Source organism: Xenopus laevis, chromosome 3S (genome assembly GCF_017654675.1).
Source record: "Xenopus laevis strain J_2021 chromosome 3S, Xenopus_laevis_v10.1, whole genome shotgun sequence".
Classification (NCBI taxonomy): Eukaryota; Metazoa; Chordata; class Amphibia; order Anura; family Pipidae; genus Xenopus; species Xenopus laevis.
Genome location: NC_054376.1, coordinates 9834215 through 9853364, shown reverse-complemented (window position 1 = coordinate 9853364; position 19150 = coordinate 9834215). Strand labels below are relative to the sequence as shown.

Sequence of the window (19150 nt, the reverse complement as noted above, 5' to 3'; positions counted from 1 at the left end):
ATTTGTACCAGTTATATGACTGTTGAAGAGACTGGTGGTGGGAATAGCTGAATGTCCCATAAACGAGTCAACTTTTTGCCAGTCTGACCAGCAGCCTTTTATCATCCAACTATTCCAACCCATTGATGGTCTTTTCTCTCCCCCGGCAGGTTCCTTCTTGTTCTCATCTGCCTCATATTCAGTGTTCTGTCCACAATTGAACATTACTCAGAATTTGCGACTGGAACCCTCTTTTGGATGGTGAGTAGCAGTAGAGATCAGGAGGACATGTCTACATGTTGTGTTTGTCTGGATCACAAGCCAGGGTTATTTAGCTAACCGAAAAAACCTCTGAGCCTCTGTATTATCCTTGCAGCTTTTCTAGCCCGATTCTGTGCAGAGAGCTTTGTTGCGTGGTTCTCAGAGGAGGTCCACAGGTCTTCAACTTACTGAGAAGAAATCAGGGCCCTTCTGAACAACATTGCTTAACCACCCAGACCACACTTTACTTCTGTAAATGGTCCAGTAGGCTGGGCAGGAGAGGCTTTTATCGCTTTCCAATAAGAACACATTGAGCTCTCCTGCAGAGTTAAACTTTAAGTCATGAAACCAGAAGGGCATAATCATTCTCCTGGTGGTAGGTGTTCTCCTTGTGTCTTAACACAAATACCCCTGACCTTGCTCGAGTGGGTTCCAGGTAGGATTACTGGGAGGGCCCAACTAGCTTTATCATGGCTACTCTATATGCAATTAGCCTCATCAACATTACACCTATTAGTAGGTCAATCCCATTTTTTCCTGAAAGCAGTCAATAAAAATAAACCAGCTAGTGTTTATTTTTAATTTATATAGGGGCAATGTATTTATGTCAGTATTAAGTAGTAATTGTGAGTGATAATGTTTTCTTTGGTACATTTTTCTGGATCACATTTTATCTCCTCTGTGCTCTTTTCTCCTTGATGCAGGAGATTGTCCTGGTCGTATTTTTTGGTGCTGAATACATCGTTCGCCTCTGGTCGGCTGGTTGTCGTAGCAAATATGTCGGATTCAAGGGCCGGATCCGCTTTGCCCGGAAACCCATTTCTATCATTGGTGAGTAACATCAATTTTATTTTAATATTGTATGCCATTATTGGGACGATACAAAAAAAACTCTTCTCGCTCTTCCTCCCAGATCTCATTGTGGTCATCGCGTCCATTATTGTTCTTAGTGTGGGATCCAACGGACAAGTCTTTGCTACATCTGCAATTAGGTTGGTGAGTTTATCTGGGCTGGGAATTCTGGGATCAATGAGTCAGATGTATGGCAGCAGGGCAGATTGCTAGGGGTCATGACTTTGGGTTCATATGTTTGGATTAACACTAAAGGTCACAAAAACACCCCATGTATTTATTAAATGGCCAAGTGGTGGCCTTTGGGAGAGCAGTTAAGGCGGGGATACAAAGAGCGGATCATCTGCTTTTCTCTGCTTGCTTTTGTATGGAGACAAGCAGATCCACCATCATCCGCCTCAGTGTTGACCTTTTCCATGACTCTATACCTTTTTCCTCCTCGTTCTTTCTACCTTCTTCGTCCACTCTTAACCCCTTCTTTCTCCATGGCTCTTCTTTATAACTTCTTAAATCCATCATCATTTCAGAGGTATCCCAATACTACAATCCCCAGATTATTAGCTGGGGTGTTTCTGGCTCCCTTCATTGCCTCTTGCACTTAGTGTCCCATGTTCCTCCTGTGCAGGGGTATCCGGTTCCTCCAGATTCTGCGCATGTTACATGTAGATCGACAAGGAGGAACCTGGAGGCTGCTGGGATCTGTGGTGTTCATCCATCGACAGGTGAGTATGCCAAACAATACCAACCTTGCCCAACCTTTTGTGCCCAACAGTGTGCCATGGTCACAGTGCCATTTCCTCCACTGTTCACTGCCTTTTGCCAAATGCAAGAGTAGCTGCAGTAAAATGTCATAGTGAGTCAGTATTTATTGGGCTTGTGGGGGGGGGGGCTCTTTGGGCCTCTGCCTTAATGCCAGGCCCTGATGTCCAGGCTGCCATTCTCAGTGTAATGGCCATGGCTCTTCTGTGTTGGGTTTTTTCTTCACCTGATAATCCCTGCAAGGTGCCAGTCATCTGAGCTTCTCCTTACCAGTTGTTGGTCATCCTGATGATATATTTATCTCCATGTTTGTTGTCGTCTGTTTACATATCAACAACAACATTGGCGTTTTGGTTACTGATTGGATCACCGTGCCATTGCCTTGGAGTTCCGATCACAGTGTCTCTCATTACAGTTTTAGTCATTGTTCACGTAAAGTAGAGTTCTGGTTCTTGCGCTGCTGGATTAGAGTATTGCTCCTGTTTGGTGTATTTGTCACTGTGCCAGTACCTTATCATTTCGGCCAATGTGCCCCTTGTTTGTCATTTTGAGAAATGTGCTAAAAGTTTAGGCACTATGATTCTTGTTCTCTGCAGAGCCAATTTAACAATTGGGGAAATTAACCTTTATACTGGGCACAGCAGGGGTCCTTTTTGATTTTAGCCTTTGTTTTTGACCCTTCGTTCCATTGTGACTGCACTAGCCATTACCAGCACCGGATTTCTTTGCCGGCCGCCCCTAGGCCGCGCGGTCCTAGCGCCCGCCTACACTTCCCCTTCCCAGCGCACCGGCGAAAAAACGCTGGCGCAGCTGGTGTAATTGAATGGGGACGCACACGTATCATATCAAAGAGTGCAGTTCCGCAGCTCTCAATTAATTTCTATGGGATTTTGAAAGGCGTATTTATCAATGGGTGAAGTGAAAGTTCACCCTTTGATAAATACGCCTATAAAAATCCCATAGAAATGAATGGAGAGTGGCGGAATTTCACTCTAGTGGCGGAACTTCACTATTAACGTCACTCTTTGATAAATATACCCCATAGTCCTACAGCCCTGTTAGGTGTCCTTCAGGGGGAGGTCCCCAACTTTTTTTTACCCATATTCAAATATAAAAAGAGTTGGGGAGCAATAGATGCATGAACATTTTCTTTTGGGTGACAAATGGGTATCTGTTTTTTATGTACAAAAAACGTGCCTCCAAGGCAGTAATTCAAAAATAAGCTCCTTGCTTTGAGGCCACTGCAACATTCAAGCAGTTGGTGAGCAAATTGTTGCTCACTAGTCACTGGTTGTGGATCACTGTCCTACAGTGTCACTTGGTAACTCACTTTCCCTTTAGGAACTCATTACGACTCTGTATATCGGCTTCCTGGGACTCATCTTCTCATCTTACTTTGTGTACCTGGCGGAGAAGGACGCTGTAGACGAGATGGGAAGAACAGGCTTTTCCAGTTACGCTGATGCCCTCTGGTGGGGAGTGGTGAGTATGTCAGAAATATCCCTCTCTGTGACACTGGTATGTAAATTCAATGCTGAAATTTAGAGTTATCATTTTGTGCATATATATATATATATACATATATATATATATATATATATATATATATATATATATATATATATATATATATGTATATTTATATTTTATATATATGTATACACACAGACTAAGGAGTGTGGAGGGTATAGTATCCCTTATAATACATGATATAATAGCCTGCAGCCTTGTGCCTTTATATGGTCACAGATCCCCTCAGTGACTTCTAATATCCTTATAATTTACAGTAGGGGGTGCATTATCCCTTATAATACATGAGTGATACTCAGAGTCCCCTGTATAACTCCTGCAGCCTTGTGCCTTTATATGATTACAGAACCCATCAGTGACTTCTAATATCCTTATCATTTACAGTAGTACACGAGTGCTAAACCCCTGGCGATTTTTCATTATAGCTGGCGGGACAGTAGTGGAAGGCAGTTTGGGGAGGTTGTCGCCCCTAAGAAGAGGCAATTTGTCACCGGGGCGACAAATCCCCCCGAATCCTTACCCTTATATGGTCACAGAACAACCCCTCAGTGACTTATAATATTTTTATAATTTACAGTAGGGGGTACATTATCCCTTATAATACATGAGTGATACTCAGAGTTCCTTGTATAACTCAGCCTGCAGCCTTGTGCCTTTATATGGTCACAGAACAACCCCTCAGTGACTTCTAATATCCTTATCATTTACAGTAGGGGGTACATTATCCCTTATAATACATGAGTGATACTCAGAGTTCCCTGTATAACTCAGCCTGCAGCCTTGTGCCTTTATATGGTCACAGAACAAGCCCTCAGTGACTTCTAATATCCTTATCATTTACAGTAGGGGGTACATTTTCCCTTATAATACATGAGTGATACTCAGAGTTCCCTGTATAACTCAGCCTGCAGCCTTGTGCCTTTATATGGTCACAGAACAACCCCTCAGTGACTTCTAATATCCTTATCATTTACAGTAGGGGGTACATTATCCCTTATAATACATGAGTGATACTCAGAGTTCCCTGTATAACTCAGCCTGCAGTCTTGTGCCTTTATATGGTCACAGAACAACCCCTCAGTGACTTCTAATATCCTTATCATTTACAATAGGGGGTACATTATCCCTTATAATACATGAGTGATGTATATGATGTATAAGTACAGACCCAGCCGTATGACTTGGCTTACCATTTTGCTCCACAGGTCACAGTGACAACTATTGGATACGGGGATAAAGTTCCGCAGACTTGGATTGGAAAGACCATTGCGTCCTGTTTCTCTGTTTTTGCCATCTCTTTCTTTGCTCTACCAGCTGTGAGTAATACTAAACCAAGATGAGTAAAAAGTGTTGGGGTTGGGATGTGGGAAAATGAACCACGACTTTCTAAGCTTAGTATCTTAGGGTTCTATTGAGGTTAATGTAAACTAGGGTGCACCAAATCCAGGATTTGGTTCGGGATTCTGGTCTTCATTCAGGAGTTGGGAGTCAGATAGTCATTGACAGTTAGATCCAATATATCTTATAGGGGGGCTCCTTTTGCCTAGAAGATGTATTAGAGCTCACTCTATTAAACTCACCAGACATCATGTCTCTCTACATGTTATTTTGTTAGATGTTGTTTGTACTGTAATCAGTTATTTGAGTGAGCTCTAATTCATCTGCTAGGAAAGGAAGCCCCTCCTATAAGATATATTGGATCTAACTGTCAATGAATATCTGACACCCAACTGCTGCATGAAGACAGAATGAAGAGAAACAGATGCTGAGAGGGGAATAGTGAATATAAACTTGATTATTTCAGAAACAATGCAGAATTTTTAATTGATAGTATTTAGACAGTTTCTTATTTCAGTATGAGGAAGCTTATATTATTATATTTCATTTTAGTAATTGTTTGCCTTTAAACTAAGTAAATTAAACATAGAGCTCCATGGTTTCTGATAAAAGCCAAGGCCCTAGCCCTTTTTATTCTTAGAGGGCAGGGGTGTTTTGGTTGAAATCATTGTCGGTCTTGCCCCCAGGATACCAGGAAAACTCCCGGTGGGCCCAGGTGTCAGTGGACCCTCATGCTGTTAAAATATTTGGCCTATTTCATGGCCATTCCCTATTTCTATGAGAACAAAAAGGCTAAATAGGTGGAGTAATAAATTAAAGTGTAACACCTATTTGGGCCACTCGGGGTTAATTCACCAGCTAGAACACTAGAGCATGGGTTACACGCGACTTACACCCAGGGCAGGGCCTTCGCTAAGTGGAAGTGTTCCCTCTATGGTGTAGTGCAACTACATCACTACCAGCTTCTACCCTACAGTTCCTCCTCACTGAGGTCCCTGACTGGAGGCAACACACAGAGCCTCTGGGAAGCTACTCCCTTACTGCAAATCCTTGTTGGAGCTTCAGCTGCTCTTTCTCTCTCACCTCTCTGCCTTTCTCTCCTAGAGAGACTATGACAAGTCTGCCCTAGTATATCTGTTCCTCATTCACGGGGTTACCTGGTCCCCGACTTGGACACATGACTTCTTCTGGGCCTATTGCACTCAGTCCCCCTGAGCACATCCAGCTGGAATCCCATCCAGAGGCAAAAGAGGAAGAGGCCACTCCCTGCACACACTATATAGGAGTGAGTCAGAGCAGTGTCATCAAATCTCTCAGCCTATCACTGTAAAGGTTATTCTGTAACAGGGATTCTACCCAATAACCCAAGGAAATGGTGAAAAGATTAACTCTATAGGGCCTGTATCCATATAGGGCCCTACAAAAGTATGTATAGAAAAGAGACTAGGAGAATAGAGGTTGAGTAAGAAGAGGAAGAATAATAGTACTAAGAGTGGGCCCCTGATCTAAAGTTTTTTGGTAGGCCCCTGGTGTCCCAGTCCGACACTGGTTGAAATATAGGATGTGGGACATGGTGGCTTATATGTTGTATGGTGGCAAGCTTCTATTGGTGTTTGTGGGCAACAAGGAAGGGGGACCCAAACCAAAGCAAGATTCTGCATTGGACTTCCTAGTCCTGTAACTACATATGTAACTATGCCCAACATGGTAATGGGCATCAGTATTATGCTTGTTCTAATGCCCAATTTAACTTCGTTTCCTAGGGGATTCTGGGATCTGGTTTTGCTCTCAAAGTGCAGCAGAAGCAGCGGCAGAAGCACTTTAACAGGCAGATCCCTGCAGCAGCTTCACTCATACAGGTAACATACTGCCAATCTGTAGATTCTGGCAAATGCCAGAGGGGAAGTAGTAAGATGCCATAGACAAGCACTATTTATTGAGCCTGGGCAGTTTGGGTCTTAGATACCAGGCAGCTGGGTCTGTTCAGAGCTTTTATCCATGATTTACCTTATAGACCCCGCAGACACCAAAACATCCATGCAGATCTACTTGGTGCCATGGAACTCAGGTTGTTAACCACTTTTTGGTATTTAAGTAGGGATGTAGCGAACTGCCGTTTATGTGTTCGCGAACGCCGTTCGCGAACACCGGCAAAAAATGCGAACAGTTCGCGAACTGTTCGCGAACTTCGAACATCCGAAAATCGTTCGATTCGAACGATTGAAGGATTTTAATCGTTCGATCGAACGATTTTCGTTCGAATCGAACGATCGAAGCCATTCGATCGAATGATTTCATTCAATCCAATGGCTTCGATTGTTCGATTCGAACGAAAATCCTTCGATTTTAGCGATCGAAGGAATCGAATGGTCGAATGGTCGAACGATTTTTGACGCGAACGCCTATTGGCGAACGTCGCGCGACGTTCGCGAACATTCGGCGGACGCGAACAGTCGAAGTTCGCGCGAACTAGTTCGCCGGCGAACAGTTCGCTACATCCCTATATTTAAGCAACTCAACAGCCTTAGTGAGAGTGAAAGGTAACAAAGTTCATGTGGCTTTATTGCCCAAAAACTTAAAATCAGATCCTGGGCATGACACAGTCTTTGTATACAGTCTCAGAGTGCCTTTAAAGGAGAACTAAAGCTTAACCAAAGAAGTAGCTAGAAATGTTCTACATTATGTTATGGGGTTCTGTACAGCCCTTTAGCAGTAAAGATCTGTGTCTCCAAAGATGCCCCAGTAGCTCCCCATCTTCTTTTCTGCTGATTCACTGCACATGCTCTGTGCTGCTGTCACTTACTGAGCTTAGGGACCCACTCACAATATACAGTACACATAGAATAGAAATGTCACAATATAAGGCTGATTAGTAATTAATACACATAATTACTACATGGCAGCACAGAAACCAGTGCAATTAGCATCAGAATTTAATAATCAGCAAACCTGTAGCATCAGCTTATATTACAGCCAGGGAAGCTCATTTTCTGCTGGATAATTAGTGACGAGCCCTAAGCTTAGCTTCTCAACAGCCAATCAGAGCCCACTGAGCATGTGAGTGTCACAGACACTTTCCAAGATGGTGACCCCCTGTGACAAGTTTGAAGTCCTGGATCATTGCTGCTATTGACAAGCTGACACTTTAGCCTCGTGCAATAAGTTCAGTATATAAAATATGCCATTTTCATATTCATTTTAAGTGTTTAGTTCTCCTTTAATTGCTTAAGTCACACATTATAATGTAATTACTCGTGTGTTTCCTTTATTTTGGTAGTTAACTGTGTGGTCTACTGGGCATTTGTCCTATAGAGCAGAGTGTGGATTCTTATTGCTTATTAGTGATCCCTGGGTAACAGTGCATTCCCTTCTATGTGCCAAATAATTGCCATCCTATGTGGCAGCATTGCTGGGGTATGAAGTGAGTAACAAAGCAATGATCTGTGATTGGCCTGCTGAATAACATCCGACTCTCTCCCATACAGACTCTCTGGAGATGTTACGCTGCTGAAAAATCCTGTAGCTCCACAGCCACCTGGAAAATCTACCTGACCCCTCCGGAGCAGAGCAATAAGACGCCCACAGCCCCAGCCAGCCCAAGCTCACGGAAACAGGTCCGGTGATTCTTGCCAGCTTTATCTGCTGCCATCTATGCTTCTCGTCTGCACCTGATCCACTTGGCATAGTCTGCTCCATATCTGCCTGCCATTGTCTGCACTTGATCTGCCTGCTGCTCTCTAAACTTCACCTGCCCGGCACAGCCTGCACTACAGTTTCCCATTCCAGACTCTGGGCACCAGCACTTAAAGGAAAACTATACCCTTCAAACAATATAAGTCTCTATAAAAAGATATTGCATAACAGATATTGCAAAACAGCTCATGTGTAAAACCCTGCTTCGTGTAAATAAACCATTCACATAATAATATACTTTTTTAGTAGTGTGTGCCATTGGGTAATCATAAATGGAAAATTGCCATTTTAAAAAATAAGGACAGCCCCATGGGATTGTATGATTCACGGTGCACACAAACAAACCATACATGTTAGGTCACATGAGCCAATTAACAGACAGAGTTCTGCCGTTTGCTTCCATACTTCTTCCTGTTATAGTTAGAGCTGCAGTATTTCTGGTCAGGTGATCTCTTAGGCAGCAGACAGACCATCAGAAAATTGTGGTTCAAGGCAAAAGATGTAAAAGGGCAATATTTAGATTCTTTAATATGCCACTTAATTTAATATAAACTATCTGTTGCTCAAGTATTCATTTTAAGGGTATAGTTTTCCTTTAACCTATTTATACGCACAACATTTCCCCCTGGTACCCTATCTAATTTTCCTCCTCCTTGATTTGCCCACATCAGTGCAACAAGGACTATCTAAGATAGTGTTCAAGCTCCATTTGGTCAGTCCCTGACCTTACCCATAGGGGGAGCTGCTAAGGAAACTCTGTCCTGTCCGGTCCATGGCACATAATGCAATTTCCAGTGACATTAGCAGTTTCTTGCTCTTCCCTCAGAACAGAAGATGTAAGAAGAAGAGCAAATCTATACGTGAGGCATGTGTCAATCCTATGAGCCCCGTCCTGGCCCCACTGTGCCTCTCCCCTACCCTCCGGACCCCACGCAGCCCTCCCCAGGAGAATGCTCTCTCTGTCCCCCACATCACCTACCATCATACCGAGGGGGACAAACCAGAGGACGGCTTGCAGGATCCAGCAGGTAAGAACAATAGGTCTTACATTATTGTTTATTGCACGGAAATGAAACCCTGACTTAATTAGTGATCATTGAAAAGATTTGGAGTTACCATTATTTACACCAATATTATGAAGGCCGTAATAGGATGAAAAAGAAAAGTTGGAGAAATCGGCTTGTAGAAAAAGGACTAGCCACAGTGGTGTAACTACCAGGGGAGCAGGGGGTGCGATTGGGCCACTGACTTCTTCAGTAATTCCAAGCGTACATTACTGACTAGCCATACTATTATTTCATACATAGTTATAATAGGGCATCAGGGTGGAGAGAAGTTATGTTACAAAGCACCTTATAGGCCGGCACAATAGCCAGTTGCCTAAAATGACATGGGGTTACGGTGTTACAGGCTGTTGGTCTAACATTTCCTTTTCTTCTGTTCTTTTCATGACTCTCCCCTGATACTATTTACCCCCTCCCCTATTACTACTGTCCCATTATAATACTCACCCCCACCCCATCCTTATTCCTGTCCTTGTTTTGGGGTCTCTCTCTGATAGGTCGGCCTCGATCTTGGTCTTCTCTCTCTATCTGCACGTCATTCAGCCTAACATCCCAAGGTATCCATGTTGTATTGTCTATAGAAGATTTAATACATACTTCAGACAGGTGTATCTCCCCTTTATAATTGTATAAATAACTGTCTATATAATGTACAAAAGTAAGAACTAGAAGGAGCACTCAGCGTTTGTACATTCATCTTCCTGTACATATTACCTGCTGTTATATGCAAGAATTGGGTGTGATGGGAGAAGAATGGAAGTTCAGGACTGGCTGTTTGGAGAAAGACGGGTGACTGCCTGTGATTGGGATTGGAAATAAAGGGGAAGTAAAGTCTAAAATAGAATAAGACTGGAAAGGCTGTATTTTGTATACTAAACATAAACATGAACTTACTGCACCACAAGCCTAATCAAACAAATGATTTATGCTTTCAAAGTTGGCCACAGGGTGCCCCCAACTTGTAACTTTGTTAAACATCTTTGCAAGACCAAGACTGTGCACATGCTCAGTGTGGTCTGGGCTGCTTAGGGATCGTCATAAATTATCAAAACAGCACAAGTCAAATAATATCTGCCAGAAGCCGATACAGCAAGACTGATTAATAATCAGAATATACAGACTGCACTGGGTCCTGTGTTGTCATGTAATCTAATGTGGATTTTATAGTTTTTGTATTGTTTAATACAAACTTTCTTCAACTCTGCAGAACCAGTGGCTGCAGCAAAATAATCCTCCAAATAGAATCCCAGTTTATCTGTTTAAATCTGGCTCCATGATCTTTGTGCCTGCAGCTGGAGTTGGAAACAATAAAAGGGATGTAAAGGCAAAAATAAAATCCAATACAAATCTCTACACATTTGCAGACTGCTCTACAGGGAAACAAACAAAGCTGCTTGAGTTCTGCATGGCTGGGAAGTAAGGCGGGGGCTCCCCCTGCTGTTCATAAGTATGATTGTTTCCCTGCAGAGCAGTTAGCGCCTGTCTGACAATTTCTAACCACAACAGTAAATGAAGGGAGAACTTCACTGCATACAGTCAGGTTTTTTATAAAAGCAGTACACATTTTTTAATTAAAGTATATTGGAGATAGGCTTCTTTTTCATTAAAGAAAGTAAAAATGGGATTTTATTTTTTTGCCTTTACATGCCCTTTAAGGATTGTCTGTGATGAGAGTGGGATGGTAATTCAGGATTGGCTTTGATGGGGGAAACATGGGAATTAGGATTGGCTGTGATGGAAGTGGGATCAGAATTCAGGAAAGTTGTCTGTAATGGGAGTAAGTTGAGAATTTACGATTGGCTGCAATGGAAGCAAAATATGTCAGCTGGGTAGACTTCTCAATGTTTTTTGTTGGTTGACTCTCTCTGTTTCCCTGCAGGAAGAGGACGACCGGGGCAGTCCCTCCCGGACATCTCACGGACAAACAGCTATACAGATGATATGGACGGAATGAGCGAGGAAAGTGCTCTGCCAGCTGTTACAGATCTTTCACAGTAAGCTCCTTTCAACCAACCTCTCTCTCTCTCCCTGTAAGGGCTGTACTGAGTTTCCTATATTAAACCACATTTAACTGGCCAAGACTCATCCCACAGGTCCGGAATGAGATTCACAATAGGCCCTGCCATTTCAGGTAAACAGAGGCCCAATCAGCCTCCACCAGCCCACTAAATACTTACTTTCTATGGCAACTTATAGCAGCCCCTCGGCATTTGCCAGAACCCACAGATTGCCAGTCTGGGCCTGTCATCCCACAAGGAAAAAGAAATGATCATACAAATAAGCTGCAGCCTTTGTTGGCTTCATATAAGAGTATTGTAAGACTACAGGAGGACTAAGAGGCAGACTGGAAACAGTGGACAACGCTGTGTCAAATACAATTTTATAGAAGCTATAGACAGCAAGGAAATTACTGCAAATTTGATTCTTAATATAACCATTAGGGATGTGCCAAATCCATGAGTTTAGGATTCATCTGAAACACTGGACCCTCCATAAAAGACTGAGTTTGTTGCATCCCTAGAACGATTGTGATTGGCTACACTCACTCTTACTCCTATGTTTGACAGTCTCTATATCTCTCTCATAAAGAACATGTAGTTATTCCACGTCTAGTCATCTGCATTCTATCTGCCTGTCCCTTTGTCCGTGTCTCCATCATGATGTTCATAACAACATCCATTTGTCTCCCCTTAACAGCACCATGAGCAGGTGAGTCCTTTCTCAGCATTTGGCTGGTGTGTGAGTGTGCTTGCTGTGAGTATATGCCAATGGTTCTGGACTACTTTAAAACTGGTCCTGTCGGTTCACTCCCTTCTGGGTTAAAATACACCACCTTTGAGTAGATGTCCAATTCATTAGTGATATAAATTGCCTTCATAGATTTCTTAAAGGGATACTGCCGTGGGAAATTTGTTTTCAAAACACATCAGTTAATAGTGCTGCTCCAGCAGAATTCTGCACTGAAATCCGTTTCTCAAAAGAGCAAACAGATTTGTTTTATATTTCATTTTGAAATCTGACATGGGGCTATACATATTGTCAGTTTCCCAGGTGCCCCCAGCCATGTGACTTGTGCTCTGATAAACTTCAGTCACTCTTTACTGCTGTACTGCACATTGGATTGATATAAACCCCTTTCCTCCCCCAGTGGCCCTTCAGCAGAACAATGGGAAGGTAACCAGATAACAGCTCCCTGACACAAGATAACAGCTGCCTGGTAGATCTAAGAACAGCACTCAATAGTAAAATCCAGGTCCCACTGAGACACATTCAGTTACATTGAGTAGGAGAAACAACAGCCTGCCAGAAAGCAGTTCCATCCTAAAGTGCTGGCTCTTTCTGAAAGCACATGACCAGGCAAAATGACCTGAGATGCACCTACACACCAATATTACAACTAAAAAAAATACACTTGCTGGTTCGGGAATTGAATTTTACATGATAGAGTGAATTATTTGCAGTGTAAACAGTGTAATTTAGAAATAAAAACATAATAAAAATCCCTTTAAGGTCAGAATCTGACCTGGCAAGAAATTACAGACAAGCGAGACCTAGCTACAGCTCAGATACTCTCAAGGCATTCCTATGCTGCTTCCAGCAAGGGAATATACAGTTTAGGGCAGAGACACACGCTCAGATTCGGGGAGATTTAGTCGCCCGGCGATAAATCGCCTCTTCTTCAAGGTGACTAATCTCTGCGAACTGCCTCCCGCCGGCTAGAATCTAAATCGGCGGCAGGATGGCACTCGGAGAGCTTTGTTTTCCGAACTCGCCCGAAGTTTCCTTGTGAGGCAACTTCGGACGACTTCAGAAAACGAAGTGCACCGATTGCCATCTTGTCGGTGATATACATTCTAGCCGTCAGGAGGCAGTTCGGGGAGATTAGTCGCCCTGAAGAAGAGGAGATTTGTCGTCGGACGACTAATCTCGCTGAATCTGAGCATGTGTCTCTGCCCTTATAATGGAAAACGAAACTATTTAACTAAATTAGTATCCCTGCAGGGGCCTCCCCAGGTGGACACAGTGGTGTGGTTCAGAAGAGGGGGAAGGAGGCCTCTCCTGGGGTCCTAATTTAGGTGCATTCACATAAATTAGGACCCCAGGAGAGGCCTCTTCTCCCTCAGAAGCAGAAAACATTGAATGGTCTTGGTGCTCCCCCCTCCTCCAGTTTTTATGATGGTTTAGCCTATTACACATAAGTTACGGGAAAATCAGCGCCAGATTTGTTTGCCGGCCACGCGGTCCGACCAGGCGGCCGCGCGGTCTTATCGTGCCACCTACACTTTCCCTTCCCAGCGCGCCGGCGAAAAAGCACTGGCGCAGCTGGTGTAATTAAATGGTGACGCACACGTCCCCATAATGCGGCTGGGCGGCATGCCGCCCCTATTTTTTGCCACCCTAGGCCCGGGCCTATGTGGCCTCGCCACAAATCCGGGCCTGGGGAAAATGGGGGTGTGTTTGCAAATGAGAGTGGTCCCCTGACCTCTCCTCATAGGTCCCAGGCACACAAGCTAACACTCTTTCCCCCGTAGGCTGACAGAAGCTCACATGATGGTGGTGAAGGTCACACGCAGGATGCAGTATTTTGTAGCCCGCCGAAAATTTCAGGTATGTGAATGAATTAGAATAAGTACTTGTATTGATACTTATCTTCCACCCACTTATAAAGCCTCGTAGAATAATAATAATAATAATAAGCAGCACCACTTTATGGCACACATGACACCAAACTACACCCCTTACTCACCAGGAAAACCCCCAGTGCCTTCTTGTAACAGGGCTGTTAACAAGTATTGTAGGTGACAAGAGAGCAATGGCAGTAAACAATGGCAGTTTAGGCAAGATTGAAAGTGTAAGTGAAGTAATTAACACTCACAGGAACAAAATGCATGCACTCACCTGGCCAAACCCAAATGAAACATGAAAATGAAAGTTATAGGGCTCTATAAAACCCCCTCCAAGCACAAAGGCAAGTATTTAGATACAGTTATTTATAACAGGGGTGCAGAAAACATATATATATATGGAGCCTAAAATCTCTATGGCAGGAATGGGGGGAAAAGATATTATTATACTGTATATGTTTTTCACTGGTTTTCCCCAAACTCCCAGCAAGCTCGGAAACCGTACGACGTGAGGGACGTGATTGAGCAGTATTCCCAGGGACACTTGAATATGATGGTACGGATCAAAGAGCTGCAGAGAAGGTAATGGCTGTACAATTCCCAATCCCCTGTCTGGTCCCACTTATGTCCACTCCCTTGACATTGACCATTTTGACATTTACTAATTACTTTCGGCACTTTCCTTCCAGGTTGGATCATTCATTGGGCAAACCAGGACTCTTTCTGCCAGGTAATAGTTGCAGAATAGCAGTGGTGTGTCTAGGGCTGCCACCTGTTCGGTTTTGACCAGTTTTGTATGGTCTGTTCGGCTTTCAGCCTTATGAAACCCGAACAATAATCTGGCCAATACATGAAAAACATTTAAATACTAAGATACTCACCTCAACATATTTCTGGATAATAAGAGTTCTGTATAATAGATCTTATATCTGTTGGGCTTACTCATCAAGCAGAACATAGCTAGAGATAGGGTTGCCGCCTGTGTGGTTTTGAACTTGGCATCAACACTTTAAAACGTTGCGAGAAAACTGGATAGAAATCAAACCAGTTGCATTAAAGTGATGCAATAGCTTCACCCTGGTGTCATAACTCCACCAACATCATTGTGCCCACCTCTGATGTCATCATGCCTGTTATTACATCAGTGCCCCACCCCCAGTGTTTGGGTATAGCCATCAGCAAAGGTGGCAACCCTAGGTGTGTCTCATATATGGGTGCCAGGGCCTAGGGGTAGGCAAGGGAGGCACTTACCTAAGGTACAATGGTTGGAGGAAATTGAAGCGATCAAAGAGGTAGTGGGAGCGGGGCAGGGGGCAGAATAAAAAGTGTTATAGGGGGCCTGGAATACTGACCAGCAGGGGGTGCTATGAACAGATCCAGTAGCAGGGGGTCATCTCTGGTTTATAGTAACATAGTAAGTTAGGCTGAAAAAGTTCAAGTTCAACCTTTCAAGTCTAAATATATATATAACCTGCCTAACTGCCAGTTGATCCAGGAAGGCAAAAAAAACATTTGAAGCCTCTCCAATTTGCCTCAGCTCAACGAGCATCACAGCGGTGGCATATTTCCATTAATATTGTTTTTTTTCCCCCTACAGAGAAAGGAGTGGATAAGGGATACTACACGGTTGGTTCTCGGATCATGCGCCTGGAGGAAAAGGTACAGATGGGGGTGCTGGGGAGAGGGTTTAGCAAGAGATCTGAGCAGAGAGAGACAGTCAGTCTATGTTACATGGTATAGGTGTTCCTGAAGAAGGCTCTATTGTGAGCCGAAATGTTGAACAATAAATCCTTTTTATTATTATTATTATTAATAATAAGACCAGAGAGTGCTGGACTTAAAGGTAAACTATACCCCCCAAGTTAATACATATTGCCCTTTTACATCTCTTGCCTTGAACCACAATTTCGTGAAGGTCTGTGTGCTGCCTCAGAGATCACCTGACCAGAAATACTGCAGCTCTAACTGTAACAGGAAGAGATCACCTGACCAGAAATACTGCAGCTCTTACTGTAACAGGAAGAAGTGTGGAAGCAAATGGCAGAACTCTGTCTGTTAATTGGCTCATGTGACCTAACATGTATGGTTTGTTTGTGTGCACCGTGAATCCTACGATCCCAGGGGGCGGCCCTTATTTTTTAAAATGGCAATTTTCTATTTTTGATTACTAAATAGCACATGCTACTAAAAAAGTATATTATTATGAAAATGGTTCATTTACATGAAGCAGGGTTTTACACATGAGCTGTTTTATTCAGTATATTGTTCAGGGGTATAGTTTACCTTTAATAAAGGATATTAAGAGGTTAAGTACAACAGGGGCAATGGCACTTGGGGTATTGTGCCGGCTGCTTCAGATTGCTGCAGTTATTTAAAGTGGCTTTTGATGCTGAGGACAAGGTCTGGGAAAAGTGCCATCAGCCCTATCTTGTTTCCACCATAAACCTAAAACGTTGGTAAGGTCTCGATTCGCTGTAAGGGCTTTAGATATCAGGATCTCTGGTGGGCCCTAGGAGGCCTAGTCTCACACTGGCTGGACCAATACACTCATTGCAAGTCAGGAGGGCAGGCTGTACAGTTCATATCCCCATTGAATGGCTGCAATACCTTATAACTCTCCTGTCTAGCCAGCTGCCCCTACTCTCTGGCCTTCCCCCCACTCTCTGTGATGATTTCCCAGGCTGAATAATACAGACGAGGAACACTGTGGTCCCCTGAACTTGCACATGGGGTCAGTGCCTCCCTTCAGCTTTCATCCCCTACCAAGTTCTGACCTAAGACAGAGTTTAAATCTGCCCTAATTGTGTGCCGGGCCTACTGAGCTGGAACATGCTCCAATTATTTGGCAAGAGCTACAAACCTGGCACAGACTAATGCCATAAACACTCGTATTGTCTGGGTGAGACACAGGGGGGGAGAACGTCCCCAGACACCCAGACTTATGGTAGCCAGGAGAACAGGGTCCCCTTCTACATAAGCTTTCTATTTGTTTTCCCAGGAGTCTGTCCCCATCTCACCTCTGCTTATATTTTCAGTTAGAATAGGGGGAATTAATTAAGGATTAAAGGAACAGTGACACCAGAAAATGAAAGGGGTTTAAAGGAATGACAATATAATGTACAGTTGCCCTGCACTGACAAATCTGGTGCTTCAGAAATACTTCTATAGTTTATATAAACAAGCTGCTGTGTAGCCATGGGGGCAGCTATTCAAGCACAGGATACACAGTAGATAACAGATAAGTTCTGTTATCTGCTGTGTATCCTGTTCCTTTTCTCCCTTTTCAGCTTTGAATGGCTGTCCCCATGGCTACACAGAAGCTTGTTTTTATAAACTTTGGTAGTACTTATCTGTTATCTACTGTGTATCCTGTGCTTGAATGGCTGCCCCCATGGCTACACAGCAGCTTGTTTATATAAACTATAGTAGTACTTATCTGTTATCTACTGTGTATCCTGTGCTTGAATGGCTGCCCCCATGGCTACACCGCAGCTTGTTTCTATAAACTATAGTAGTACTTATCTGTTATCTACTGTGTATCCTGTGCTTGAATGGCTGCCCCCATGACTACACAGCAGCTTGTTTCTATAAACTATAGTAGAGTTTCTGAAGCAAACACACCAGTTGTATCAGTGCAGCACAACAGTACATTTTATTAATTAATTTCTTTACAAGACTTTCATTTTTGGTGTTACTGTTCCTTTAAGGCTCCATTCCTTTTCTCTGTTTGTAAAATAAGATACGCAAGCCCAATGGGTTTAGAAATACAAACAGACCTTTAAAGTGGGCCCGAGTACCATACATACCTCCCTGCTTCCATAAGAACCTTCAACTCTCCCAACATTTCCCGCAGGTGAATCGGATGGATCATAAACTGGACGAAATCCTACACATCTTCCGAACTCAACTGGTGCCAGAAGAGGATCAGGCGCAGTCCTCCCAACCGTCCTCACCTGCCTCCCATCAACTGCGCCCTTCCCCCAGCTCCCCCACCCACAGCCGCAAGTTCTGAGGAGCATCCCAATCACTTGCAAGTAAAAAGAAGAAGTTCTAACCATATGAGACAGCAGCTCCTCGGAGACACCACCTTTACTGAGAGAGTTCACTCACACTAAGATAGTAAAGGTTACTCTGTAGTCAATGGGGGACCTCTCCCTGTATAATGGGGAGACACCATCTCCATTGTTTACATAGTCTGACTTCTTCCTCTGGACTATGTAGAACCCAGCTGAACTGCCCAAGAAAGCACATTGCCCAAACAGAATGGAAAGCCCATAAACCATACTCATTCAGCATGGAGCAGAAGGCTTTATCTACTCAATCGTTACAACTCAAGCCCCATAAACATTCCGAGAGCAGCTCATATGTTAGGGGCTCCCAATACTCGTCCTGCACTTGACATGATCACTTGTATAAAGGATTGTGAACCCACTTGCCTTATGTTGACCTCAGATGAGCACAATCCACTCCCACTTCATCTGTGCTCCAATCAGTACTCAAGGAACGAGTGTGTTAGAACCCAGATGTGTGTGTGTGTGACATGATGCGTTCCAGGTGCCGCGTGTGTAGTGTGCGTATGATTGTAACCCCAAAAAGAAATAAACTTTAATGACTGCCGAGTCTGGAAGTATATGCAAATCTGAAATGTAATAACCTTCCTAAAACTGTTGTGTTGTTTTTATGTTATTGCTGATATTTGGCCAAAAGGTGGACATTGGTCAGCTGGGGTAGAGACCTGAGCGGGTTTTTGGAACCCGTAACTCGACCCGTACCCGCAACCCGCATCATTTATGGTGTAGTTTTTATTTCTAAATTACAATGTTTGCACTGCAAATAATTTACTCTACAATATAAAATTTTATTCCTGAACCCATAAGTGTATATTTTTTTTTTAGTTGCAATATTGGTATGTAGGCGCCATCTTAGGTCATTTGCCTGGTCATGTGCTTTCAGAAAGAGCCAGCACTTTAGGATGGAACTGCTTTCTGACAGGCTATTGCTTCTCCTACTCAATGTAACTGAATGTGTCTCAGTGGGACCTGGATTTTA

The 19150-nt window shown here is 43.4% G+C and overlaps 1 protein-coding gene across 3 annotated transcripts in view; it reads left to right on the top strand.

The window, feature by feature from the left end:
* Positions 1–18940, top strand: part of LOC108712595 (potassium voltage-gated channel subfamily KQT member 1) — a 36895-nt gene extending 17955 nt beyond the window's left edge. The window contains exons 3-19 of one of the 3 annotated variants that reach the window (XM_041587982.1): positions 150–240; positions 945–1071; positions 1154–1232; positions 1718–1814; positions 3193–3333; positions 4587–4697; positions 6483–6578; positions 8205–8333; positions 9239–9440; positions 9974–10033; positions 11356–11470; positions 12174–12185; positions 14009–14084; positions 14589–14683; positions 14791–14831; positions 15699–15760; positions 17955–18940. In XM_041587982.1, the coding sequence (XP_041443916.1) occupies positions 150–240; positions 945–1071; positions 1154–1232; positions 1718–1814; positions 3193–3333; positions 4587–4697; positions 6483–6578; positions 8205–8333; positions 9239–9440; positions 9974–10033; positions 11356–11470; positions 12174–12185; positions 14009–14084; positions 14589–14683; positions 14791–14831; positions 15699–15760; positions 17955–18113 (1693 nt within the window). In that variant the 3' untranslated portion in view covers positions 18114–18940. The remainder of the gene's footprint in view (positions 1–149; positions 241–944; positions 1072–1153; positions 1233–1717; positions 1815–3192; positions 3334–4586; positions 4698–6482; positions 6579–8204; positions 8334–9238; positions 9441–9973; positions 10034–11355; positions 11471–12173; positions 12186–14008; positions 14085–14588; positions 14684–14790; positions 14832–15698; positions 15761–17954) is intronic. The other 2 variants (XM_018254873.2, XM_041587983.1) reach the window with 2 other exon arrangements.
* Positions 18941–19150: the final 210 nt, after the last annotated feature.